This window comes from Cetorhinus maximus, chromosome 19 (genome assembly GCF_964194155.1).
Source record: "Cetorhinus maximus chromosome 19, sCetMax3.hap1.1, whole genome shotgun sequence".
Taxonomy (NCBI): domain Eukaryota; kingdom Metazoa; phylum Chordata; class Chondrichthyes; order Lamniformes; family Cetorhinidae; genus Cetorhinus; species Cetorhinus maximus.
This window is the reverse complement of record NC_135897.1, coordinates 21,263,772-21,291,344: the sequence shown is the minus strand read 5'-3', so window position 1 is coordinate 21,291,344 and position 27,573 is coordinate 21,263,772. Positions and strand designations below refer to the sequence as shown.

General features: G+C 43.1%; 1 protein-coding gene across 7 annotated transcripts in view; it reads left to right on the top strand.

Moving 5' to 3' along the window:
* Positions 1-27,573, top strand: part of dgkd (diacylglycerol kinase delta) — a 125,147-nt gene that overhangs the window by 77,010 nt on the left and 20,564 nt on the right. For all 7 annotated transcript variants that reach the window (XM_078563576.1, XM_078563575.1, XM_078563578.1 and 4 more), the window contains 15 exons: positions 7,105-7,207; positions 9,177-9,339; positions 10,712-10,820; positions 11,289-11,428; positions 12,492-12,576; positions 13,194-13,288; positions 14,000-14,099; positions 16,501-16,765; positions 17,185-17,337; positions 20,836-20,964; positions 21,965-22,064; positions 23,761-23,871; positions 24,872-24,968; positions 26,909-27,016; positions 27,195-27,308. In XM_078563576.1, coding sequence (XP_078419702.1) covers positions 7,105-7,207; positions 9,177-9,339; positions 10,712-10,820; positions 11,289-11,428; positions 12,492-12,576; positions 13,194-13,288; positions 14,000-14,099; positions 16,501-16,765; positions 17,185-17,337; positions 20,836-20,964; positions 21,965-22,064; positions 23,761-23,871; positions 24,872-24,968; positions 26,909-27,016; positions 27,195-27,308 — 1,872 coding nt within the window. The remainder of the gene's footprint in view (positions 1-7,104; positions 7,208-9,176; positions 9,340-10,711; positions 10,821-11,288; positions 11,429-12,491; positions 12,577-13,193; positions 13,289-13,999; positions 14,100-16,500; positions 16,766-17,184; positions 17,338-20,835; positions 20,965-21,964; positions 22,065-23,760; positions 23,872-24,871; positions 24,969-26,908; positions 27,017-27,194; positions 27,309-27,573) is intronic.

Sequence of the window (27,573 nt, the reverse complement as noted above, 5' to 3'; positions counted from 1 at the left end):
GTTAATTTGTCACCCTTACACCATTTGGAGTACAAAGCAGCTTTAAATATCTTAAACCTGACAACTAGGTATGGATGAAATTCTCTTTTAAATCGGTGAAAATTTCATTCCCGTCTGTCCAATTTGATAGAAATCAGTTCTCAAACTTTCCACATCACTTTCAGCAAAATCAATGCTTTTGTGTTCCCATAATTATAACATTATTACAATGTCCTCTGTGATCTCTGACTTCCCCAACCAGTATCTCCCTCCTTACCACTTGCTCCCCCTTCCTACCCGACTACCTGTCTCCTGAGTATTGCTGAAAAAAGAGACATGCCTTAAGCTTTTTTTTAGGCATTCTGGCTAAGTTTGCAGATGATACAAAGATAGGTGGAGGGACAAGTAGTATTGAGGAGGCGGGGAGGCTGCAGAAGGATTTGAACAGGTTAGGAGAATGGGCAAAGAAGTGGCAGATGGAATACAACATGGGGAAGTGTGAGGTCATGCACTTTGGTAGGAAGAATAGAAGCATAGACTATTTTCTAAATGGGGAGAGAATTCAGAAATCTGGAGTGCAAAGGGACTTGGGAGTCCTAGTTCAGGATTCTCTTAAGGTTAACTTGCAAGTTGACATGGTAGTTAGGAAGGCAAATGCAATGTTGGCATTTATTTCGAGAGGACTAGAATATAAAAGCAGGGATGTGCTGCTGAGGCTTTATAAGGCTCTGGTCAGACCACATTTTGAATATTGTGAGCAATTTTGGGCCCCGTATCTCAGGAAGGATGTGCTGGCCCTGGAGAGGGTCCAGAGGAGGTTCACAAGAATGATCCCAGGAATGAAAGGCTTAACATATGAGGAATGTTTGAGGACTCTGGGTCTATACTCGATGGAGTTTAGAAGGACGAGGGGGGGATCTGATTGAAACTTACAGAATACTGAAAGGCCTAAATAGAGTGGACGTGGGGAAGATGTTTCCATTAGTAGGAGAGACTAGGACCCGAGGGCACAGCCTCAGAGTAAAGGGAAGACCTTTTAGAACAGAGATGAGGAGAAACTTCTTTAGCCAGTGAGTGGTGAATCTATGGAATTCATTGCCACAGAAGGCTGTGGAGGCCAGGTCATTGAGTGTATTTAAGACCGAGATAGATAGGTTCTTGATTGGTAAGGGGATCAAAGGTTATGGGGAGAAGGCAGGAGAACGGGTTTGATAAACTTATCAGCCATGATTGAATGGCAGAGCAGACTCATTGTGCCGAATGGCCTAATTTCTGCTCCTATGTCTTATGGTCTTTTTGTCTTGTACTCATCAGGACACTTGCAAGAATACCAATATAAGGGGGAAAACAACAATTTATACTGTATGTAAAGAGAGTGCTGTTTGTTTGGCAACTGCCATTGCCATGGAAAATGCACCACTGATGGTGACTGATGGTTAACTGCCAAGCATTGTTTGAAATTTAAATCAGGCAGCTTGACCCTGTTGGTCAAGGCATCACCCTGAGGAATGAGTCAGCGAATGGTTATTAGTTATTTTGTTTAGCTGAAACAGGCTCAGTGTATGTACATGTTCTTTCTGTCTGCAAAGAACAGGGCCCTCTGTGTTAATATATGTAGCTTCCAGTACATGCAAATGTGCCACACTCCGAGCCCGACTGACAATCTCAGTGTAATTCTTAGCATATTGGACAACATTTGCTAAATAATCCTCAATCGCAAAATCACATCTAATGTTGAACACTGTGTTTTGAGTTTTGCAAGCACGTAGAAACTACGAGCAGGAGTAGGCCATTCAGCCCTTCGTGCCTTCTCCGCGATTCAGTATGATCATGGCTGATCCTCAATCTCAATGCCATATTCCTGCTTTCTCTCCATACCCCTTGATGCCCCTAATAGCCAAACGTTTATCAATTTCTGTCTTGAATATACTCAATGACCTGGCCTCCACAGCCTTCTGTGGTAGAGAATTCCACAGGTTGACCACCCTCTGAGTGAAGAAATTTTTCCTCATCTCAGTCTTAAATGGCCTGCCCCATATCCTGAGACTGTGACCCCTGGTTCTAGGCTCCCCAAACGGGGGAAACATCCTCCCTGCATCCAGTTTGTCTAGCCCTGTTAGAATTTTATACGTTTCAATCAGATCCCCTCTCATTCTTCTAACCTCTAGTGAATACAGGCCCAGTCGAACCACCCTCTCCTCATACGGCAGTCCTGCCATCCCTGGTATCAGCCTAGTGAATCTTTGCTGCACTCCCTCTATGCCAAGTATATTCTTTCTTAGGTAGGGAGACAAAAACTACATGCAATACTCCAGGCGTGGTCACACCAAGGCCCTGTATAACTGCAGTAAGACATCTTTACTTCTGAACTCAAATCCTCTCGCAATGAAGGCCAACATACCATTTGCCTTCCTAATTGCTTGCTGCACCTGCCTATTTACTTTCATCGACTGATGCACAAGGACACCAAGATCCCTTTGTACATCCACATTTACCAACATATCACCATTTAAATAATACTCCACCTTTCTGTTTCCTATACCAAAGTGTATAACTTCACATTTATCCACGTTATAATGCATCTGCCATGTGTTTGCCCCCACACACAACTTGTCTAAATCGCCCTGAAGCCTCCTTGCATCCCCCTCACAACTCACAACCCTGCCCAGTTTTGTGTCGTCAGCAAACTTGGAAATATTGCATTTGGTTCCCTCATCCAAGTCATATATATCGTGAATAGCTGGGGCCCAAGCACTGATCCCTGCAGTACACCACTAGTCACCGCCTGCCACCCGGAAAAAGACCCATTTATTTCCATTCTCTGTTTCCAGCCTGTCAACCAATTCTCAATCCATGCCAGTATATTACCCCCAATCCCATGTGCATTAATTTTGCCCATAGCCTCTTATGCGGTACCTTATCAAAAACCTTCTTGAAATCCAAATACACCACATCCACTGGCTCTCCCATATCTATTCTACTAGTTACGTCTTCAAAAAACTCCAGCAGGTTAGTTAAGCATGATTCCCCTTTCATAAACCCATGCTGACTTTGCCCAATCTCATTAGTGCTTCCCAAGTATTCTGTTACCACGTCTTTTATAATAGACTCTAGCATTTTCCCCACTACTGATGTTGGGCTAACTGGTCTTGTAATTCTCTGTTTTCCCTCTCCCTCCTTTTCTAAATAGTCGGGTTACATTTGCCACCCTCCAATCTGTAGGAATTGCCCCAGAGTCCATGGAATTTTGAAAGATGACCACCAATGCATCCAATATTTCCAGGGCCACTTCCTTTAATACTCTAGGATGTAGATTATCAGGCCCTGGAGATTTTTCAGCCTTTAACCCCATTAATTTCTCTAGCACCATTTTTTTATTAATACTGATTTTCTTCAATTTCTCCTTCTCACTAGACCCTTGGTTCCCGAACATTTCTGGGAAATTATTTGTGTCCTCTTTTGTGAAGACAGAACCAAAATATGTGTCCAATTCTTCTGCCATTTCTTTGTTCCCCATTATAATTTCCCCCATTTTTGACTGTAAGGGACCTACGTTTATCTTCACTAATCTTTTTCTCTTCACACATTTATAGAAGCTTTTGTAGTCAGTTTTTATGTTACTTGCAAGTTTACTCTGATACTCCATTTTCCCCTTCTTGATCAATCTTTGTGTCCACTTTTGCTGAATTCTAAACTGCTTCCAATCCTCAGTCTTGCTGCTTTTTCTGGCAATTTTATATGTCTCCTCTTTGGGTCTTATAATATCCCTCATTTCTTTTGTAAGCCATGGTTGAGCCACCTTTCCTGTTTTATTTTTGCACCAGACAGGAATGAATAATTGTTGTAATTCATGCATACGTTCCTTAAATATTAGCCATTGCCTCTCCACTGTCAACCCTTTTGATAAGGTTCCCCAATCCATCATTGCCAACTCGCGCCTCATACCCTCGTAGTTCCCTTTATTTAGATTCAGGACCCTAGTTTCGGATTCAACTTCTTCATTCTCCATCCTAATGAACAATTTTATCATTTTATCGTTGCTCTTCCCCAAGGGACCCCACACAACAAGATTGTTAATTAATCCTTTCTCATTGCACAATATCCAGTCTAGGATAGCCTGCTCTCTAGTTGGTTCCTCAACTTATTGGTCTAAAAACCATCATATACACACTATGTCCTCCACAGTTTTATTGCTAGTTTAGTTTGTCCAATCTATATGTAGCTTAAAGTCACCCATGATTACAGTTGTACCCTTGTTGCATGCATCTCAAATTTCCTGCTTAATTCCTTCCCATACATCTCCATTACTGTTTGGGGGCCAGTAGACAACCCCCGCCAACGTCTTCTGCCCTTGGTGTTTCTTATCTCCACTCAAACAGATTTCACATCATGATTTTCTGAGCCAACATCCTTCCTCACTATTGCATTGATTTCCTCCTTTACTGACTATGTTACCCCACCTCCTTTCCCTATTTGTCTGCCCTTCCTAAATATTGAATACCCCTGGATGTTCAGTTCCCATACTTGGTCACCCTGCGGCCACGTCTCCGTAATTGCAACTATAGCATAACAGTTTATATCTATTTGAGTTGTCAATTCATCTACCTAATTGCAAATGCCCTGCACATTAAGATACAATGCCTTTAGACATGTCTTTTTAACCTTGTTAGTCATCTTAGCTTCAATTTGTGCTATGACCCCATTTGTTTATCGCCCTTGTTTTTTCTACCTTCTACTTTTGCTTCTTACTTTTCTGTCTTTCGTTTCTACCCTTGTTTTCCCCTCCTCTGTCTCCCTGCTCAGGTTCCATCCCCGAGCCATTCTAGTTTAAACCCTCCCCAACCGCACTAGCAAACACCCCCCCCCAAGGAGATTGGTCCCGGTCCTGCCCAGGTGCAACCCATCCTGTTTGTACTGGTCCCACCTTCCCCAGAACTGGTCCCAATGTCCCAGGAATCTGAATCCCTCCCTCCTACACCATTTCTTCAGCCACATATTCATCTGATATATCCTCTTCTACTCTCACTAGCACGTACCACTGGTGGTAATTGTAAGATTACTACCTTTGCCGCCCTACTTATTAATTTACATCCTAACTCCCTATATTCAGCTTGTAGGACCCCATCCCTTTTTTTTAATCTGTGTCGTTGGTGCCAATATGTACCATGACCACTGACTGTTCACCCTCCCCATTCAGAATGCCCTGCAGCTTCTCCCAGACATCCTTGACCCTGGCACATACAATCCTGGAGTCTCTTTTGTGGCCGCAGAAGCACCTGCCTGTTCCCCTTACTATTGAATCCCCTATCACTATAGCCCTGCCACTCTTCTTCCTCCCCTCTCATGCAGCAGAGCCACCCGTGGTGCCATGGACTTGGCTCCTGCTGCTTTCCCCTGAGAAGTTGTCTCTCCCAACAGTATTCAAAATGGTATATCTGTTAGAGAGGGGGACGGCCACAGGAGATTCCTGTACTCTGCCTGGTGGTCATTCATCCCCTTTCTGCCTGTTCAGTCTTTATCTACGGTGTGACCACCTCACTGAACGTGCTGTCCATGATAATCTCAGCATCGCAGAAGCTCCATGATGAATCCACTTGCAGCTCCAGCTCCAAAATACTGTTAGCCAGTAGCTGCAGCTGGACATGCTTCCTGCACACATGGCTGCCAGGGACACTGGAAGTGTCCATGACTTCACATATAGCACAGGAGGAGCATATCATGGGTGTGAGCTCTGCTGCCATGACTTCCCTTTAGATTAAGCTCATTAGTTACTCTCTTTAAAGAATACTATTACGCTAGGAGCCTTATTCCACTCCAAACACTCCCACTACAGCCCAATGTCCTCACCTTATTTTTATTTAAGCTAATGGACTGCAGCAGTTTAATTAGTAGAAAAAGTAGTAGTAGAAGTACTCACCTGACCCTACTCATCAATCAGCTGCCTCCCCTGTGTCATTTTTTAAATCATGACGTCTTCACGCTGCTTTCAGCCCCGAGTCTCCCTGGAACTCTCGCTCTGTCCTCGCGCTGGCATAGACTGGTTGAGTACGGTCTGTACCCTGCCCGTTGCAAACAGCGGCTGGGACATGCTCTTTGATACAATTCGCCAGTCTTTGGGACGTACAACCTACATACCTAGCATCACACTGGCAGTGAAATTCATATACCACATTACTCATTTGTCTGATAGGTTTTTGGCTTGATGGCAGCATCCTGTTAGTGGCGATTACCACTCGCATTGCTACTGCATAGTAGCCACATGAAGCAGCTAGCTTACCTGTTGCTCAAATTTTGAGATACCTTGCCCTTCCTGGGAAATCGGAGGTGAACTGGCACTTTTAGGGGCCGAAAGTGATGACCTTAGGCCCATTCATGAGTTTGCGTCATATACAGCGCGAAATAATCCAATCAAGTAGCCATTATCCTGCAGGATTCCTTTGATGCGCCCTATTTCAGCATCAAGCTTTCATGGATAGCAAATGGCTCGGGGCCTATTTACACGGCAACCTGGGTTGGGATACAGAGCTGTATTATGAGTATCCATTATCTGGCCGCACATTTTACTGGGCTAAGTATCAGACCAGCACCAGAACCCTGAACAGGGTTCATTCTTGCTGAGAGGGAACTGTGCCAGGTAGAAGCAGGAAGCAGGCATACAGCTGTGATCAACTGAAAATGTTTATACCCTGCATAGGCACAAATTAACTTAATTGCTATTCATTGGATGCCATATATGGAAATACAGGAATGGTGTATACCATTCTGTGCCATTTGCTGCAGTTTAACCAGGTAATTTTATTTGAAACCATGGCAATATTTAGTTGGGTGTAGCTGAACTGGATAGTCCAGGTATACTGAGTAACTGAGTTAGATCACCATCCTGCTCTCATTAGAACTTCACTGAAGGGAATTGCATGCATCCTTGCATCCAATATCCCATCACAAGTGCAACCAGCTGTATCAGAGACTACAGTCTGCAGTAACCTTGAACAGACAAATCTTAGTATCTCTTCCGTCACTCCTAAATCACTTTGTTTTCTGCTCTTCTCATGTTCAGTTTTGATCCAATTGATCCTCCTGTTGGATCATTGCGTGCTAATTTATTTGTTGATTCATTGCCTCCAGGTGCACACAGCCTGTAAAGACATGCTTCCCATAAAATGCCCTCTGGGGCAGTGTAAAGTTTCCGTTATTCCTCCAACTGCACTCAACAGTATAGACTCTGATGGTGAGTTCAACACCTTTGTTTCACTTGTTGTTCAAAGAGCAGTTTGCCTGCATTTACTGTGCTATCAAACTGATGGGGCCATGGAGATTGGAATTAACCCAAGGCTGGAAATGAGTGATACTTTTGACTTGAGGTTTTTTTCTAAAGCTAGGAGTGAGTGAGATGTTTGACCCAAGACTGGGAACAGGTGGGATGTATGGTCTGAGGATGGGAGTGGTTGGCGTGTATGGCCTAAGAGAAAGTTTGTGAGTAAGTGTGAAGGAGCCTGGTTGTGAGAGGGTATGAGTGTGGGAGAGTTTGTAAGTGCACGTTAGCTTGTGATGTGAGTGGGAGTGAGGTAGTTTGTGAGTGAGTGCCAGTAATTGTGAGCAGATTTGCGAGAGCTTGGGTGGAGTGAGTAGTTTTGAGAGGACAAGTAATTGTGAGAGGTGCTGAAAGAATTTGAGAGTGGCAGTGAGGGAACTGTAAGTGAATGATTCTGAGAAGATTTGCAAGAGTTTGGGAGAGTGCGAAAATTTGTGAGTAGTAAAGAAAAGGTTTGAGGGAGTCTGTAAGTGAATATGAGTAGTGCTGAGAGTTTGCCATTGACTGTTAGAGGGCCATCAAGAGTTTGTTAAGTAGCTGTGGGAAGGTGTCAATGATTGTGAGCAGCCGCCCAAAGCAAATTCAGCCCAGCAGCAACCCAGCTTCATGCGTGGAGGCACAAGATTCTGCCACAGGGCCAACTGCATACTTAATACCAGTGCTGCCTTTCTATTAGTGGTAGGATCTAAACCATTAAAACTAACAATGGCCCAAACTTACAAGTCAAATAGTGTAAAGGTCCCCTAACAGTAACCACACTCTAGGATGGAGTATACAGGAAGAAATAATGGATGCTTGTGAGAAAGGTATGGCGATAATCATGGATGATTTTAATCTAACATAGATTGAGCGAATCAGATTGGCAAAGGTAGCTGGAAGATGAGTTCATAGAGTATTTTTGGGACAATTTCTCAGAGCAGCATGTTCTAGAGCCAACCAGAAAGCAGATCATTCTAAACCTGGTAATGTGCAACAAGGCAGGATTAATTAATGATCTCATTAGCAAAGGCACCCTTTTGTCGTAGTGATCATAACATGATTGAATTTTGCATTCAGTTTGAGAGAGAGAAGAGTGAGTCTAAGACTAGTATTTTGAACTTATATAAGGGCAATTAAGAGGGTAGGAAGACAGAGCTGGCTAAAGTGAACTAGGAAATTAGGTTAAAGGATAAATCAGTAGAGATGCAGTGGCAAAGAGATATTTAAGGAGATATCTGTAACACTCAGCAAAGATACATCCCTGTGAAAAAGAAAGACTCTAGGGGAAGGACATATTACCAGTGGCTAACTGAGTTAAATATGGTATCAAATTGAAAGAGAAAGTTCCGTGAAGATTAGTAGCAGGTTAGAAGAACATAAAAAGCAGCAAAGAATGGCTAAAAAAAATGAGGGGAGAGAAATTTGAGTACGAGAGAAAGATAGCTAGAAATATAAAAACAGATAGTTTCACCATGGGTGAAAATAGAACCAGGGGACACAGTTTAAAAATAAGGGGTCTCCCATTTAAGACAGAAATTAGGAGAAATTTTTTCTCTCAGAGGGTCATGAGTCTGTGGCATTCTCTTCCCACAGAGCAGTAGAGGCAGGGCTATTGAATATTTTTAAGGCTGATTTAGATCGACTCTTGATTGGCAAGGAACTCAAAGGGTATAGAGGGTAGGAAGGTAAGTGGAGTTGAGGCCACAATCAGATCAGCCATGATCTTATTGGCAGAGCAGGTTCAAGGGGCTGAATGGCCTACTCCTGTTCCTAGTTCATATGTTTGTATATAAGAGATACAGGGATCTGTGCTGACAGGTGGTCACGCAATTACTAAAGTCATCACATTTTTTCATTGAGTGATCATTTCAGTAAACTTTGTAATCAAATTTCTGCTGTTCTTCAGGGTTTTGGAAAGCAACGTGCCCACCATCATGTACCAGTCCGCTTCTTGTGTTTGTGAACTCTAAGAGCGGAGATAACCAGGGGGTGAAGTTCTTAAGGAGATTCAAGCAGTTACTGAACCCGGCTCAAGTGTTTGACTTGATGAACGGAGGCCCGCATCTTGGGTAGGAGGTGCTTCAAGTTTCCTTAGAGCACACACCTTTGCAGTTTAGACTTTCAGACTTTTGGGGCAGAGTGCAGGTTTTATTAAAACAAAAACAGAACTGCTGTCATGTTGGGTGTCCAGGTAAAGAGGCAGGGAGATGGGGAAAGCATTAACCTCGATCTCTTGGTTTGAGGTGGGGAAAAATCATCAGAATTCCTGCTCCTGGTCACTCTCCAGTGGTCCCTGCTGGAAAGTGTTCATGGATGGATGGCAGATGGTGACAGGATGGGACCTAGCTACAGTGTGCACCCTCCATGCTTGGAATACCATGCTGGCCCTCATTGTCCAAACTTGTACACAAAGCCTAGCCATGGTGAGGAAGCAGAAGCTGGCTAGATGCTTGTGCAAACCACCCAGCAATAGTTTAAATTATGGGAGTTATCATTGTGGAAGTTCTAATTGTGCAGGTTGTAACAATTGTAATTGTGGGAGCTAAAGCAGAGGTCTAGTTGTGGGATTTATCATTGAGGTCCAATTGACGGATTTATTATTGAGGTCTAATTGTAGGAATTATAATGTATGATTGCAGAAACTGTACTTGGTATAATAGTTATAATTGTGGGTGGTATAAAATATTATAATTGGAGATTTTAATAGACTTGGATAGGTAAAATTTTTGTGTTAACAGAGAGCCATTTCTTGCAATGGGCTCAGGACGAATTTTGCTACTTCATTGAGGAAGGAGGTAGTATTCGACATTTTTCTGGGCAGGGATGCAAGGCAAGCGGATGGCCTAAAAGTAGAGGAAACTCTTGGAAGCAGTGACCACAATATAATTGATTCAAGTTGATGGCAGGGGTATTTGACTAAAACAAATTAAGTAATAGTGAGAAATAAAGGACTTCTTAAGTTGCAAAATTAGCGAACAGAGCCATAAATCAGCAAGGGGAAATATTTAAAACAGAAGATGAGATGAGGGTTATTGAAGGTAAAGATAGTGAGCAGGTGCCCATGGAAGACTTGGCTTTGTTCTATGATTCTATCATTCCGAAGGTTAGCTTTTTCTAAAATTCATCCATGGGATGTGGGCGTCGCTGGCTAGGCCAGCATTTATTGCCCATCCCTAATTGCCCTTGAGAAGATGGTGGTGAGCTGCCTTTTGGATGGAGAAACAAATGCAGAAAAGTGGAAACAGAATTGTGTAAGAAAGAAAAGAAAGCATAGTTGGAACGATAGTTGCCTGCATAGGAGTGATATTCAATTGAAGGGTGCAGGCAGCCAAGTTTGGGAACAATATTTGGGGTTCTTGTCACTGTCATTACTTGTGTTTGTTTTCAGATAATACAGACCAAATGGCAGTGTCATTTTACATTCTGTCTTTTTGTTTACAGTTTGAGGTTGTTCCAGAAGTTTGACACATTTCGAATCCTTGTGTGTGGTGGAGACGGCAGTGTTGGATGGGTGCTGTCTGAAATCGATAGCCTTAATCTCCACAAGCAGGTATTGTGTTGAGTGTCCTGCAGAAAAATCTATTAAAAAATCATCTTGTTCTTTTTGAATGGAGCTAGAGACACAATAGCAACAAACATTGGCTGGTGGTCATGGTTCCATAACCAAGTAAATGTAAATCCAGAATGAGAAAAGGTCCATCAGTCCAAATGCAAAAAGAGTCCAAGTCTAATTCTATGATTGGATCCATCACCCCACTCCATCCAGAGCCAGTCTGATTATCCTTTCATTGGTTCAGTCAGGCCAGCTTCATTTTTATTCCGTTTCAGATAATTCTAACATTGGACCCCACATTTCACTCCTTGCATTATTTTCAGAAGCTACATTTGAAGGTGGTGTAATATTGGAGGTTGAGGTTAAAGGGAGGTGTGGTACAGAACGCTGCATTTGAGGGTGGGTGTTCCAGGAAATCACTGACTCCTGGGCCTGTTGCTTTTAATAACTTCCAAACTTTTTCAGTGCCAGATGGGAGTCCTACCTTTGGGTACTGGCAATGACCTGGCACGTGTGCTGGGGTGGGGTTCGGCCTGCGATGATGACACACAGCTCCCTCAAATCCTGGAGAAACTGGAGCGAGCAAGTACAAAAATGCTGGATAGGTGAGAATGTTGTTTAAAAATTCAGTGGTTTTCCTTTATTTTATTACACCAGCGAGATGTGGAGCCTGTTACCCTCCATTCTGTTGATTTCACTTAAATCACAATCGTGCAACACCACATTGTTTCTTCTGTACTTGGATACACAATGACTTCACATCTTTGACTCTGGGAGGGGAAAAGCAGTCAGCTCCTGATCACAATCCTGTTGGAAAGTGCACGTATGTGGATGTTGAGTGAGGACAGAATTGGGCACAGCTGTGATGTTTTCTCACAGTCAAGTAATCTGCTGACACTCTGTAGGCTCAGACACTTGTTGATGCTTGTGGAATTTTTATCCCAGAATGGGTTAATGCTGACAAGGAGGTGAGGCGATAAGACATTCAGCACCAAGCTTATAGACATGTGTGATAGAAGCCAAAATGGTCAGTAACTGAGAAAAGATGAAAGAAAGTTTACTGCACAAATAACAAACATCACAACACAGTGTGGATGTGGCTGAGACAACAGCAAGCATTGCGGATGCCCGGGACAAGCAATCCAGCATCTTGAGTTCATTATCCCGGACCAGTCGGCTCAGGGAATAGGGGAGGGCACGATGGTGGAGCAATCAGGAAACAACAGAGGGCCAGGTAACGGGCATTTCTCCTGCATATGTGAGAGGCTATTTACTGAGTGTGCACAGGTTAACTCCCAATAGTTGGCAAAGGTTTGGAGCAGAGTGCTTACCTTCCTATGAGCTTGGGATTCGTGCATGTTAGTGGGAAAAGGGTAATGATGTGTCGTAAGGGTGGGACAGTGATGGTGCATTGTACAATGGAAGAGTAATGGAGTATGGTACTGGGTGAAGGTTAATAGTGCACGATATTGAGGGGGGTGGTGGTAATTGTGCATGTTATGGGCGGAAGGGGAAATAGTGCATGCTGCAAGGAGGAGAGGAATGGTGCATGTTATAAGGGGTTAGATAACAATGCATAATTGAGCAGAGCATTGTAGAATGATGCACTGCAGCTAAGAAAATGGGAAACCTACATGCGGTATCTAATCATAATGTTCATTTTTACAGATGGGGTATCATGGTTTACGAGACAAAAGTTCCACGGCACTCCTCATCTTCAATAGGGACAGAGGATTTCAGCGACGATTTAGAGGTAAGGAGTTTGCACAAAATGGGTACGGAGCTCAACATCTCAAAAATAATTGTCAGGGAATGCAAGGATCAAGCACACACTGTGGAAGTGAAGTTGCATAATAATCTAGTCAATCCTCAAACACTGCCCACCAATAATGTTATGGAATGGTGTCGATGAGGGCACAAATGCATTTCTGTATTCACAGCTGAATTCTCATTTTGGGGTGGAGTTAGTTTGCGACACTGACAGGTTCTCTCTAAGTGCTTTCCCCAGAGCTCCAATCTATCTCTGTACAGCTAGAAGGCTTATGTTCCATATATATTGCAGTTGGTAAGGTTTTAAAGAACGTTTTGTATGTAGTGATAATAAGGAACTTTTCTGAAAATCTGACATGGTTAAGGAATGATTTGATAGGTGTTTAAAATGATAAAAGATACATACCAGCAAGATTAGATTGAATGGCTGAATAGTCTCGGGGGGCGGTGGGGGGGGGTGCAGAATGGCCTACTCTTGTGCCTATGTTCTTTCTCTTTGTTCCTGAATGAGGTAAACAATAACTTTTTCACTTTGTGCATAGTAGCTGGATTGTGAGGGTGACAGATCTAACTCTCGCATTGTGCCCCAATTTTTCTCAGGTACAGCAGATTTCATTCTACGAGGATTCAGTTGCTGCGCACCTGTCAAAAATCCTGACATCAGACCAGCATTCGGTGGTAATATCATCAGCAAAGTGAGTATCATATGCAACGACGTGTACCTAGACTTAGCTAGGGCATTAAGTTTGCAAGTCTGAGTGGTTTCAACTATTCCTTCCTGTTCTTCCCATTGCTCCATCTTGGTGAAACTCCTCTCCCTCCAATATCCTGCTTGAAAAATAGACCATAAAATTTGTGCCTTTTTTCACAGTTAGAGGAGCAACACTTCTGTATACTGAAGCAACAACTGCTAAGCTCTGTGGAACCAAAAATATTTATAAAATAAGTAGATGCAAATGAACATTTTTAGTGCGCAGCTATTTTGTCATCACGAACAGCTAAGCTTTCTTAATCTTCACAACCAAAGTCAGATGAAATGCAATAAAAATAAAACAAAAGCTTGCATTTATATCTATGTATACAAAAATGCAAGTTCAAGAAGTACTGATGAATGCCGTAAACCCTTACAGTTTTCAGCAGCCAGGAGTGTGGCTTCTGATTCCCTCGTGCAGCCCACCAGTTGCTCTAATCCAATGAGGGTCATATGGTTAGTATTGGTCAATCACAAGTCAAGAGACAAAAAGATACACAGATGGGTAGATAGGTCAAGGTAGGTTTAGCATGACAAAAACCAGCAGAGCCATTGAGAGGATGCCTATGTGTGGCACAGGCCAAGCACACCAAGGCCCAGTCTGAATAACATCAGGTGCTGATCAATGCTTTGTTCATCTACTTTCTCCTTGCAGAGTGCTTTGCGAAACAGTTAAAGATTTTGTTGCCCGGGTTGGGAAGGCTTATGAGAGGACGACAGAGAACTGGGAAGAATCTGAGACTATGGCGAGGAAGGTATGCAGGGAAAGCTGCACTGTCAGCCACTTACCTTTTTCCCTTCAGTTTTCTCTCCTGGTGGCACTGACTCTTGTTGGGATACAGTTCCACAGGCACCAGCACCACCCTCCCCCCCCCAATATGTCACCCAAGTGACCCATTCTTAAAGTGTGAGATCCAACAATGAGTGTCAGTGTGCTATTCAATTGTGGACAGTTTATTCTTTTCCTTGGACTTTGTACTCAGCATTTGTCCATATTAAATGGCACTTGCCACCAATGTTCACTTTAAAATTTTGTTCTCGAGTTTGATCAGTTTTTTTTCAGTGGGTGATACTTCACATGAAACAGGGCTCGCACAATACCTCTCAGGCGGTTGCGCAGGTACACACCCACACAACTAAGCAGGAACTTTGTTTGCCAGTGCAGCTGATTTTCCCGCCAATCAAGATCCCTTTATATTTGGTTGGCTTCTAACCTATTGTTTGAAACCTCCTCCCACTTCGTTTGTTGTGATCTGCAAAAGTAGATAGCTTTGTTTCTATAGCCAGCTTCAAATAATCTTATGTACACTGTAAACGGTAATGGCTATATCACTGATCTCTATAACACTTGCCATGCTGATCCTTTCCAATCAGCTCTTGGTTTAACTAATTTCCAGCTCACCTCACCAGCTTGCCATCACTTCCACGCTTTCTGACCTTATGGAATGATGGGCACCATGGGCTTTGCTGAAATCTAGATATATCACTGTCATTTTGCAAAGAACCCCTGTAAATTTGTTCACCAAAGTCTCCCATAAACTTGATTCCCTCTTACTGTACTAGACCTATCTGAATGTTTCATTCTCCCCTGTTTCAAAATGCCTTCTAATTTTTTATCCACAATATGGCCTTAATGTCCTTGGTTCATTTAATATAATATTATCTTTAGGATCTTTTAGTGGTTTCACTGTTTTACACTGCAAATTTCTTTCTAGAAATATTTGACTTGTCCTGGGTAGTCTCTGCTATCCTAACCTCATTTTCTGTTTTAGTTATTGCCATATAACCTCTATTCCCTTTTTATATTTATTTTATGCTAACTATTATATGCTAGCTATATATTATGAGCAACCTTGTCTTTATCCTTTCATTTTTTTGCTTACGTTAACCTTTTCCTCCTTTCTTTTGTGATATGCATTTGTTCTGTGCTCTGTAGAATATTCCTAAACAGGAGCCACTTTTCCCTTCTAGCACTGCTGCCAGTGCACCCTCATAATCTGCCTTCCGAAACATGAATGTTTCCATCGTACTCATTGTTTTGTCCATCATAAGACTATGCTTGTAGCTACACCATTATGTAATCTCTGACTGTGATCTGTTGCACCATCTCTTGGTATTTAGCATCAGGTCCAGTAGTATCCTTGCTCACCTAGGTTCCTTACCCAATTATGCCATACACCACCCCATGTGTTCCAGTGTGTAATTATTGAATCTCACTAATGTGTTACTGATCCAATCCCCCCCTCCTAATATGGTAGCATCCAGCAGATGCCCACTGTTAATTCCCGTCCTGTCATTTCTCCCATCCCACAAGATACTGACCTTATCCGCAGGTGGCCTAGATAAGTTCAGCTCTGTTCCAAAGATATTTTTTTCATATAAACCATGGCAACCCTTCCACTTTATCTTTTCTATCAAAGTAATCTGTAGTCCTGTGCATTTAGCCAAACTATCATTGTTGAACCAGATCTTTGTAATGCCTCTGATATCAGAGCAGCATTCTCCAGCAGGAACTTCCAAGTCTCCCATTTTATTCTGCAAAACTTATGTGTAACTTTGTGTCATTTTTTCCCCCTCCCTGTGATGCGTTCAGGAGGTCTTGTGGCACAGTGGTAGCATCCCTACCTCTGAGCCAGAAGCTCCAGGTTCAAGTCCCACTTCAGGACTTGATGGCCACAGAAGGCGCATTCATAGCGTGGCCAAACAGGTTGATTATCAACCTGTAAGCCCTTCCAATATGCCCTATGACAGGTGGTAAGTATAGGAGCGTTTCCTGGTCAGCCATGTTTGATGTGGAATGATGCCCCTCAAGCATAGCTCTGGCGACGGTCTAGTGACCTGGAAAAAAACAAGAAAAATTAGTTATGGAGATAGATGTAAGCATGTACTTTGTCTGCCTCATGCACCACTAGGCGCGGGAAAGAAATGAAGATAAAGATGATGATGTGTTCATTTATTGTGCCATGATTTCCTGTATGGAAATTTCCTTAAGCACCTTGTGCATACTATTGTGTCAGTGTCTGCATCTCAACCATCAGCTACCAACAGCTGCTTCATACCATAAAATCTAGCTTGCGTAACTTTTCTACTTCCACTACACTTTATTTTCACAATATTTTCATCAGCCATTCTGATATATTCTTCCTATAACTGTAGTGCTCTGTACTAAAAGAAAAACTGGACTCGCTGCTTAAAACACTCAGTGATGAATCCCAGGCGGCATCATCCTTACCAAACCCACCGCCAACAATTGCAGAAGAACAGGAAGATGGCGAAACAACCAGTACGATGTGCCACCTTACTGAGGACAGGCCGGCCTGTTCCCCCAGGCCACAGATATTCCGACCAAGAGAGCAACTCATGCTACGAGCAAATAGCTTGAAGAAGGCGATACGACAGATCATAGAACACGCAGAGAAAGGTAAGAAATCAGCAGCAGCTCAGTGCATAGTTACTGGGACTTTGTGTTGATATGGGAAGCATTGGGCACACTGGCCAGTTTGTATGTGGACCCCAGGCCCCTAGTTCTATTGAATTAAAGGTTAACAGCAACCAAGATAAGAGATGATTCACTGTAATATCCACATCTCTTCCTTTGATTACTAAAACATTATAAGTGTATTAGCAGCTTGAATTCTTCACAGAAACCAACCAGCATTTTAAATATATAACAATGCAACATTAATTATTAATACATTTTTGTGTGTTTGAGCAGTAACATACACTACAAGAAGACAGCCTGGCCACGTATTGAGTCATTGTGAAAACCTCATGGTCAGCTTTAGCCTTGTTATTGAATTAGTTGCAATTTATAGCGTTTGTCCTCTCTGTCCTATTTAGCTGTGGATGAACAGAATGCACAGACACAGGATCAGGAAGGTTATACCTTTGGTCCTTGTTCTGAGGAAGAAAGGAGAGAATCCCAAAATGAAGACAAGATCTCACTGCACTCCTCATATAGCTCTAACATTAAAGGAAGGGTCTACCGGAAAGGTACTGAGCCTTGACATTTCTGATAAGATATTATCTATGCATAGAAGTACTTGGCATAGTGATTAGCGGTTTTCCTGATTTTTTTCAAAAAAAGCCTCTGGTATGGATTTGTACACGCAGGTTGGAAAAGAAAGTTCCAGGTTTTCAGGGGAAGCATGGAGCTGTTCCAAGACAAATAGAGAAAAGGCACAATTTGGAGAAAAGGAGGAATGAAAGGAGAAGGGACTAGAAACAAAAGGGAAGGGGATAGAAAGAGAGCAAGAGAAGAGGATCATTAGAGGAATGAGAGAAGTGAGAGAGAGCCCAGAACCATAATCCTTAAGTCTTAAGAGTTGGATATGGATTGACAGTAAGTGAAACCTGTATAACGTGGAACATTGAAAGAGGTGTGGGAACAGGAGTGGCAGTGGGACAGGACCAGAACAGACATTAACCAAGGCCTGAAGGTAGAAATGGAACTGACCAAAATCTGAGGATAGAAATGGAATTGACCAAATCTGAAGGTAGGAATGGAATTGACCAAGATCTGAAGGTAGGAATGGCACTGACCAAGATCTGAGAGTAGGAATGGGACTGACCAAGATCTGAAGATAGGAATGGAACTGACCAAGATCTGAGGGCGGGTTTGGAATTGACCAAGATCTGAAGGTAGCAATGGAGCTGACCAGGACCTGAAGATAGGAATGGAACTGATGAAGATCTGAGGGTAGGAATGGAACTGACCAAGATCTGAGGGTAGGAATGGAACTGACCAAGATCTGAGGGTGGGAATGGAACTGATGAAGATCTGAGGGTAGGAATGGAACTGATGAAGATCTGAGGGTAGGAATAGAACTGACCAAGATCTGAGGGTGGGAATGAAACTGACCAAGATTTGAGGGTAGGAATGGAACTGATGAAGGTCTGAGGGTGGGAATGGAATTGACCAAGATCTGAGGGTAAGAATGGAACTGACCAAGATCTGAGGGTAGGAATGGAACTGATGAAGATCTGAGGGTAGGAATAGAACTGACCAAGATCTGAGGGTGGGAATGAAACTGACCAAGATTTGAGGGTAGGAATGGAACTGATGAAGGTCTGAGGGTGGGAATGGAATTGACCAAGATCTGAGGGTAGGAATGGAATTGACCAAGATCTGAGGGTAGGAATGGCACTGACCAAGATCTGAGAGTAGGAATGGGACTGACCAAGATCTGAAGATAGGAATGGAACTGACCAAGATCTGAGGGCGGGTTTGGAATTGACCAAGATCTGAAGGTAGCAATGGAGCTGACCAGGACCTGAAGATAGGAATGGAACTGATGAAGATCTGAGGGTAGGAATGGAACTGACCAAGATCTGAGGGTAGGAATGGAACTGACCAAGATCTGAGGGTGGGAATGGAACTGATGAAGATCTGAGGGTAGGAATGGAACTGATGAAGATCTGAGGGTGGGAATGGAGCTGACCAAGATCTGAGGGTAGGAATGGAACTGATGAAGATCTGAGGGTAGGAATGGAACTGATGAAGATGTGAGGATAGGAATGGAACTGACCAAGATCTGAGGGTAGGAATGGAACTGATGAAGATCTGAGGGTAGGAATGGAACTGACCAAGATCTGAGGGTAGGAATGGAACTGATGAAGATCTGAGGGTGGGAATAGAACTGACCAAGATCTGAGGGTGGGAATGAAACTGACCAAGATTTGAGGGTAGGAATGGAACTGATGAAGATCTGAGGGTAGGAATGGAATTGACCAAGATCTGAGGGTAGGAATGGCACTGACCAAGATCTGAGAGTAGGAATGGGACTGACCAAGATCTGAAGATAGGAATGGAACTGACCAAGATCTGAGGGCGGGTTTGGAATTGACCAAGATCTGAAGGTAGCAATGGAGCTGACCAGGACCTGAAGATAGGAATGGAACTGATGAAGATCTGAGGGTAGGAATGGAACTGACCAAGATCTGAGGGTAGGAATGGAACTGACCAAGATCTGAGGGTGGGAATGGAACTGATGAAGATCTGAGGGTAGGAATGGAACTGATGAAGATCTGAGGGTGGGAATGGAGCTGACCAAGATCTGAGGGTAGGAATGGAACTGATGAAGATCTGAGGGTAGGAATGGAACTGATGAAGATGTGAGGATAGGAATGGAACTGACCAAGATCTGAGGGTAGGAATGGAACTGATGAAGATCTGAGGGTAGGAATGGAACTGACCAAGATCTGAGGGTAGGAATGGAACTGATGAAGATCTGAGGGTGGGAATAGAACTGACCAAGATCTGAGGGTGGGAATGAAACTGACCAAGATTTGAGGGTAGGAATGGAACTGATGAAGATCTGAGGGTAGGAATGGAATTGACCAAGATCTGAGGGTAGGAATGGAACTGACCAAGATCTGAGGGTAGGAATGGAACTGATGAAGATCTGAGGGTAGGAATAGAACTGACCAAGATCTGAGGGTGGGAATGAAACTGACCAAGATTTGAGGGTAGGAATGGAACTGATGAAGGTCTGAGGGTGGGAATGGAATTGACCAAGATCTGAGGGTAAGAATGGAACTGACCAAGATCTGAGCGTAGGAATGGAACTGATGAAGATCTGAGGGTAGGAATAGAACTGACCAAGATCTGAGGGTGGGAATGAAACTGACCAAGATTTGAGGGTAGGAATGGAACTGATGAAGGTCTGAGGGTGGGAATGGAATTGACCAAGATCTGAGGGTAAGAATGGAACTGATGAAGATCTGAGGGTGGGAATGGAACTGACCAAGATTTGAGGGTAGGATTGGAACTGACCAAGATCTGAAGGTAGCAATGGAGCTGACTAGGATCTGAAGGTAGGAATGGAACTGATCAAGATCTGAGGGTAGGAATGGAACTGATGAAGATCTGAGGGTAGGAATGGAACTGACCAAGATCTGAGGGTAGGAATGGAACTGATGAAGATCTGAGGGTGGGAATGCCATTGAGTTCAGAGAGCAAAACTGACTGAGACCCAGGAGCAGAAATAGCACTGATCTTGGTTTCATGTATCTGCCATTTGCCTGAAGAATGCTGGACTGTGCAGGGGAAGAACAGGAAAATAAGCAAATGGGAAAGAAAGAATTTGACATTTATACAAATGACTAACTTGGAATCTGAAAACACAACTCTCAATATTTGGTTTTGGTTCTTCTTGGCTGCTGCTCTTCTCCCACCTGTTCTGTACTGTGTTCTGAGGAAGCTTTTCAACAAGCTCATAAGATGCAGGAATTGCAAAGGAGTAGAACTGGTGGCATATTAAGGTTTATGTTAAGCTTCATTGAGATGATCAGTCAGATTTTGTTTGGGATCATTTCATGGTTCCGGTCATCAAGTGTTTCTCCTGAATTTTTGCATATCTGAAGGGTGCTGCTTTTCAATTTAAGGATTGCCAGGTTGCGTGGGTAAACCTTGCGGAATGGTTATGAGGTATCCCAGTTTGTAATAGCCAATGAAAAATAATTGCGACTGTTGTCCTGTCATTACTGCAGTGCCAAAGTCTCCCTGTGAGAGGAGGATCAGTAAAGGAAGCTTATCTGTTGGCAGCTCCTCCTCACTTCCTACTCCAACAGGAAATCGAGACAACTTGCCAATGCTTAACTCCAAGATTCTTTACCCAAGTAAGTAATGAGATTAAACATTATCAGTAGTGACACAGGAATCCCTGGCGCACGACGAGTGAGAGCACTTCCTGCATCAAACTCAGCTGGAGCAGCAGTGGGGATTTCACTGCCCCTAGGCTACAGAGGGAAAACCAGCCTCACTATCTCCAGGCTACAAAGGAAGAAACAGCATCACTGTCCCTGAACTACAGAGGGACAATCAGCCTCACAATCCCTGGGCTACAGAGGGAAAATCAATCTCACTATCCCTGGACTATAGAGGGAAAAACAGCCTCTCTATCCATGGGCTACAGAGGGATAATCAGCCAGCATTCCAGCTGCTGATCACTAACCGGTGATCTTTGCTGCAAAACGTGCACTAATGTATCTGAATTTTTGGTGCGGGTACGGCAGGCTCATCTGTGATGCCTCTTGTAAACAAATGTTGTACTATCATTCATAGTCTAGGCTTATTACTCACTGCACTTTACAGCTACAGTTACTGACTACACCTTACAGTGACAGCTGATAACTGCACTTTACAGAAAAAGTTATTGACTGCTTCAGTGTGTTATAGAAGGACAGGTGGTATAGCTAGGATTCAGATTATCACTTTGATGATCAGGCAGAGTTCATACAAGGTCTTCCCCAGTTGTAAATCAGGAAGAGAACCTTGACATTCCGACATTATTAAAGATGTAACCTAGTTATTGAGAATGTTGAATGGATTGTTCTGATCCCCTGCTATTCTCATGCAATAGTCTGCAAATTATTTTGTCTTTTGACTCTTCCTTTCTCAGTTCAATGCCTGGCATCATCATCTGAGACATTGTGTGTCAGAAAGTGTGGGGAGAAGGGGCTGAGGATCTGAACACTGCTTTCATACTGGACTCAGCAATGTTAACTCGGGGGCTTATCTTTTATTCAGGTGGGGGTGTAGCTGGTTCCGTTTTGTGCTGGCAAGTGCTTACAATGTTGATTTCACCACTGACTCTCTGTCCTATGCACCTCCCATCAGGTTTACGAGCTGGATTGGCTGCTTCTTTGGCTGGAGGATCTGTCATCAGCAAAATGTTATTTGTCCATGCTGACACTGTGAACTCGGAACCTGATATTCTGTATGTGCCGTGAGCAGTCCCTGTTTTGTTAATCCTCGAAATGTTTGCTTGTGTTGCACATTATACTCCAGGTGTTTTGATCTGGTTCCAAATCGTTCCATCGGTTTAACTTAGATTTTATCTGTAGTGATTTACTGTTTGTGTTGATCAGAGTGAATAGAGTAAAGCTCCTTCTGGAACAGCAAAAGCAAAATACTGTGGATGCTGGAGATCTGAAATAAAAACAAAAAGTGCTGGAAATACTCAGCAGGTCTGGCAGCATCTGTGGAGGGGAAGTAGAGTTAACGTTTCAGGTCAAGGACCTTTCTTCAGAAAGTTCCTTCTACACTGTCCCGTCGAACACTTCGAGGTGAGACACAGCACTGGTTAGATACAGAGTAAAACTCATTCTACGTGCCCCCCTTGATTGCTCTTTTCAAAAACTCACTGTTGAGGTGAACAGGAGTGATCAGGCAAGAAGGACTCTGGAGGGCTGCCATTGCCACTGGATCTGCACCCCAGTCAAGTCAGAACTTTCAAGAAAGCAAGAGAAATTGCCAGGAACAAAATCCATTACGAATTCCCAGTCTGATATGGAGAGGCCAAAGGTTCACTTGCACTCAGTTTGAGCTTCATGAAATAACCAGCAGACATAGGCTGGGTATCTCCCATCAGGACAGTGTAATGCAGGAAGGGATTTGGAGGAGGCAGTCCCGCCTGGGTGGTCCCTAGTTGGCCTTGGCAGCCAGGAATAGGAGGGAAAGGCAGCTGCCAGGGAACAGCCAATGCCCCCATTCTGTCAACTGCTAAAGTGCCTGTCAGGAAAAGGAAAAAAGATTATTTTAAAAAGAAAAGTTTTTAAAAAAAACACTGGAAAATATTTATATATACTGACATCTCTGGGTTTGCTTTTTAAATCTGCTCGCTAAAAGTGTACCAAAGTTTTTGCAGATTGCAGTGCAGCTTTATGTAGCAAGCTACAGAGGTTTCTTCTTGCACATCAAAATAAATTAAACTGAACTTAGTTGTACTGATCCATGTTAGATTGTTTTAGGATTATGTTTCACTTTTATATTTATCCCCAAACTTTGTTTCTATACATCTCTCCCAATATCACTCCTCATTTCTCAAAGAATCATTTCTCTTTCTTGAAAATCTCACTGAGAGCAATCAGTGTAGGGGGATCTGGAATGCAAAGGTTGCTAAATGTGATTGAAATTACACTTTCTTCCATTCGTAACCCAGCTCAGCTGGGGTCTCCTAGGAGGCCTAGCTGTCTGCTAGCGACTCCTCATTGGGAGCCAATCTCTCCACTGTGGCCTACTTATGGAGAGCCCAGATCAGCTGGTCAGAAGCTGGCTATCTGGAGGGAACTGCTGATCAGGAGCCCAGCTCTCTCTCTCTCTCATTCTCTCTCTCTCTCTCTCTCTCTCTCTCTCTCTCTCTCTCGAGGAGTCCTCTGGTTGGGAGTGCAATTCTCTGTTGTGATTTTCTGTAGACTCAAAAGGTATCTTAGCATGAGTCCAACTTTCTCGTGGCAAATTCTAGTTGGGAATACTACTCTCTTGTGCGATTTGTTGGCAAATAATGCGGTTGCCTGGTCATGAGCTGGTGAATGCACCTTTCCAAGGTAAAACAAATTGAAGTGGAGGATTATTTTTTTCTGTGTGAATCTTCGTGACCCTGAGGGCTGAGTTTGATTTATTTTGTTCTTCAGAAATGGGTACACAGAAAAGTGTGTAATGAACAATTACTTTGGTATCGGATTGGATGCAAAAATTTCTCTTGATTTCAACAACAAACGGGATGAACATCCAGAAAAATGCAGGTGAGAAAACCAGTTGTCAATAGAGTGCTGGACTGAAAGAATGGCCAAGCTGCTGGTTTAACTCTTTCCCACCAGAGTTTTTATTTCAAAATACAAAAGAAGGTAATCATTGTTATCGGAAAAGAAGTCAGAAGTTGTCAGTTGCAATCACGCTAAGGGCATGTGGAAATTCGTACATTGCTGATCACACTGTGAATCCAAGAATCAGCAGTCCCGCTTACTGTGTATCTATGTTGGAGCCTTCATTCACCTCTGCTTTCTTATCCCTTCAGTCTTGCTCCACCTGGATTCTGTAGCTGATTATCTTGTTATTACGTTTCACTATTTCCCTCCTGCTTCCTGCCTCTCCTCTTTCCGGCCCCCCACCCCTCATCAATCCACTCTATCCTGATTCTATTGCTAATTAATCAGTCACAAACTTCACCAGTTTCCCTCCCAACAATTCCACTCTATGATCGGTATTGTAAGACAGCATTACTAGGATCCAGTGTTGACTGGCAGTGTGCTAGGGGTCCAGTATTGAGTGGCAGTGTGCCAGGGATCCAATATTGAGTGGCAACATGTCAGGGATCCAGTGTTGACCACCAGTATGCCAGGGAATCCAGTGTTGACCACAAGTATGCCAGGGAATCCAGTGTTGACCAGCAGCATGCCAGGGAATCCAGTGTTGACCAGCAGCATGCCAGGGAATCCAGTGTTGACCACCAGTATGCCAGGGAATCCAGTGTTGTCCAGCAGCATGCCAGGGAATCCAGTGTTGACTGGCCACATGCCTTTGATTCAGTTTTGACCAACAGTATGATTGAGGTTGAGCAAAGAACAGTTGGTTATTATTGACAGGCGGCAGAGTTAGTTTGCTCATGACTGGCAGCATGGCTACAGTTTGATATTGCCCACTGATTCAGTATGAACTGGCAATACAGATGGGAAGTTATAGAATTGGGTTTTAATACTTGGTGCCCCCCTGAACTGTATTTAACTTTTTATAGTCTTTTCTCAGGAGTCGTACAAAAAACATGATGTGGTATGGGGTTCTTGGAACCAAGGAGCTGCTGCACAGAACCTACAAAAACCTGGAGCAGAAAGTACTGTTAGAGGTGGGCAGCTCATTTGCTTTCACACACTCTTAACCATTTGTCCTTGGCCATCCTTTTAAATAATTTGTTTCAAATTACTCTTGCATGCATCAACATAAGGGATGTTAGAGCTAGGGAACCAAGAACTGCCATCAGGCCTTCTGTCTAGGTTATGTCATGAGTCAGATACCATCCAGCTCCCTCTATTTCATTTAGAACTCCCCACATCAACTTTGGTCAGTCACAGCATTGTCAGTTCAGAGCCAAGGGGTTTGTGGGTTTAAACCCCACTCCAGGGACTTGAACACACAATCTGGGCTATCTTCAGCGTAGTACTGAAAGGTGCTTGCTTTCAAATGAGATATTAAACTAAGCCCCCATCTGCTAGTTCAGCTGGATGTACAAGATTCGCTGGCATAATTTGAAAAAAAGCAGGAAGTTCTCTGGTGTCCTGGGCAACATTTCTTCCTCAATCAGAGTGTTCAAAAACACATTAACACATCATTTTATCTCATTGCTGTTTATGGGATTTTGTTCTGCACAATTTGGCTGCAGCCTTTGCCTTCAGAACCAAAGTGCCTACACTTCTAAGTTAATCCAATGGCTGTGATGTACTTTGAGACTTTATGAAGACTGAAGAAATGTAGGTTCTTTCTTTTATGGGTTAGGTACCACTAGAAGGTAAAGCTCACTATCCATTGTCCCAACATGCGCTCCTAGTTGGTTTCAGCATGGGTTAGATACAGAGGGAAGGTCCCTATACACTGCCCTCAGGTTCAACCTCTGTATGACATCAGTATGAATTTTCACTGCCTATAGCGATTATTCACTTTTTGTTGACTTTCTGAATGAGATTCTTTATGGCAGGATTCTGAGAATTTTTATCTTGCTGTTCTCACATATAGATTAACTGAACTGGAATTGCACAAATATATTTTATATAGGATTCTAGCAGAGTGCAGACAAAGTAGAATTATATACCAACATCAAGGGCTAGATTTGAATTTAAGTTCTATTGGTGAAAGCATGATAACAATCCTACTGTACTACATAATCCAATAATGTGAAAAGGCAGTTCCTTACTTGCTGTATTATCCAGTCACAGAATGTCTGACTCTATCTGGAGTATTGTGTTCAGTTTTTGGCATTGAACCTCAGGAAAGATATTTGAGCCTTGAACTGGGGAAAATGCAGATTCAAGAGAATGATACTGGGGCCGAAAGAGTTAAGTTATGTGGACAAGTTCCATAAATTTGGTTGATATTCCTTGAGTTTAGACAGTTGAAGGGTGATCTGAACAGAGTGTTTAAAATTATAAATTAATTCAATAGGGTAAATGCAGAGAAAGTGCTTAGTCTAATGGGGGAATCAGAACAAGGGAGTATAATCTTAAATTCAGAGCTAGGCCATTTAGGAGTGAAATCAAGAAGCACTTTTCCACACAAGAGGTAATGGAACTCTCACCCCAAAAGGCTGGATGCTGAGTCAACTGAAATGTTCTGAGATCGATAGCTTTTTTTTGGGATAAGGGTATCAAGAGATATGGCACAAAGGTGCATAAATGGAGTTGAGATACAGATTAGTTTTGATCTAATTGAGTGATGGACAAGGCTTGAAGAGCTGAATGGCCTACTTCTTATTATGCATCTCAGTATATCACCCACTGCCATGGTGCCAAGCACCATGCTGTACTCACTAGACTAACACTTTTTCATTCTCAAGCGTCTGTCAATATCCTTGACCACTGGTACTTATTTACTCTTTGCTCCTTAAGCACTGCCTTTTCTTATTATCAACAGTGACTGATTGTGCTCAGACACATCACCGCTTTTTTCTCTTTTTTTTAGCTGGAGTTCTGTTTGTATTGACCCAGAACATTTCATGATGGGAATATTAAGAGTGTTTTATATTCATATTGCTGTTTGCCCTGTGTTGATGTTTCTTTCCACTTTGTAATGCAGTGTGATGGACAGCGCATCCCCTTGCCCAGCCTGCAGGGCATTGCAGTGCTAAACATCCCCAGCTATGCTGGTGGCACTAACTTCTGGGGCGGAACCAAGGAAGATGATGTAAGTATAACTTCAAGGGGGGTTTGTGTTAAATAAAGAGGAATCCAATGGCAGGCACTGTGTTTCTTTTGCTGCATTATGAAGTGCACAGCGCAGGGTCAGAGTATGTGCATCCAGAGAGTAATTTGCACATTACGCTTGTATGCTAACATCATTGTCGATTTAACTCTTGTTGCAGATTTTCACAGCTCCCTCTTTTGATGATAAGATCCTGGAGGTGGTGGCTGTGTTTGGCAGTATGCAAATGGCAGTCTCTCGAGTTATCAACCTGCAACACCATCGAATTGCTCAAGTAAGAGAGACCACCCTCCGCACTTTTTGTTTCTTTTCTTTTCCTCTCATTTTCTTCTCCTTCCACTCTGCCAAATTAGTTTGACTCCCTCGCCCACAGCACAATTTACCCTCCCAGCAGGAGCATTGGTTTCAGGAGAAATTCATCCATCCTGTACAGGCTACTCATAACTAGCCCCAGTGCCCTATGAATCTCAATAGCTTACTCCTGTGCCATCTCTCCAGTGATGTACATTTACCCTCGAGTCTTGCTATTCCAAACCATT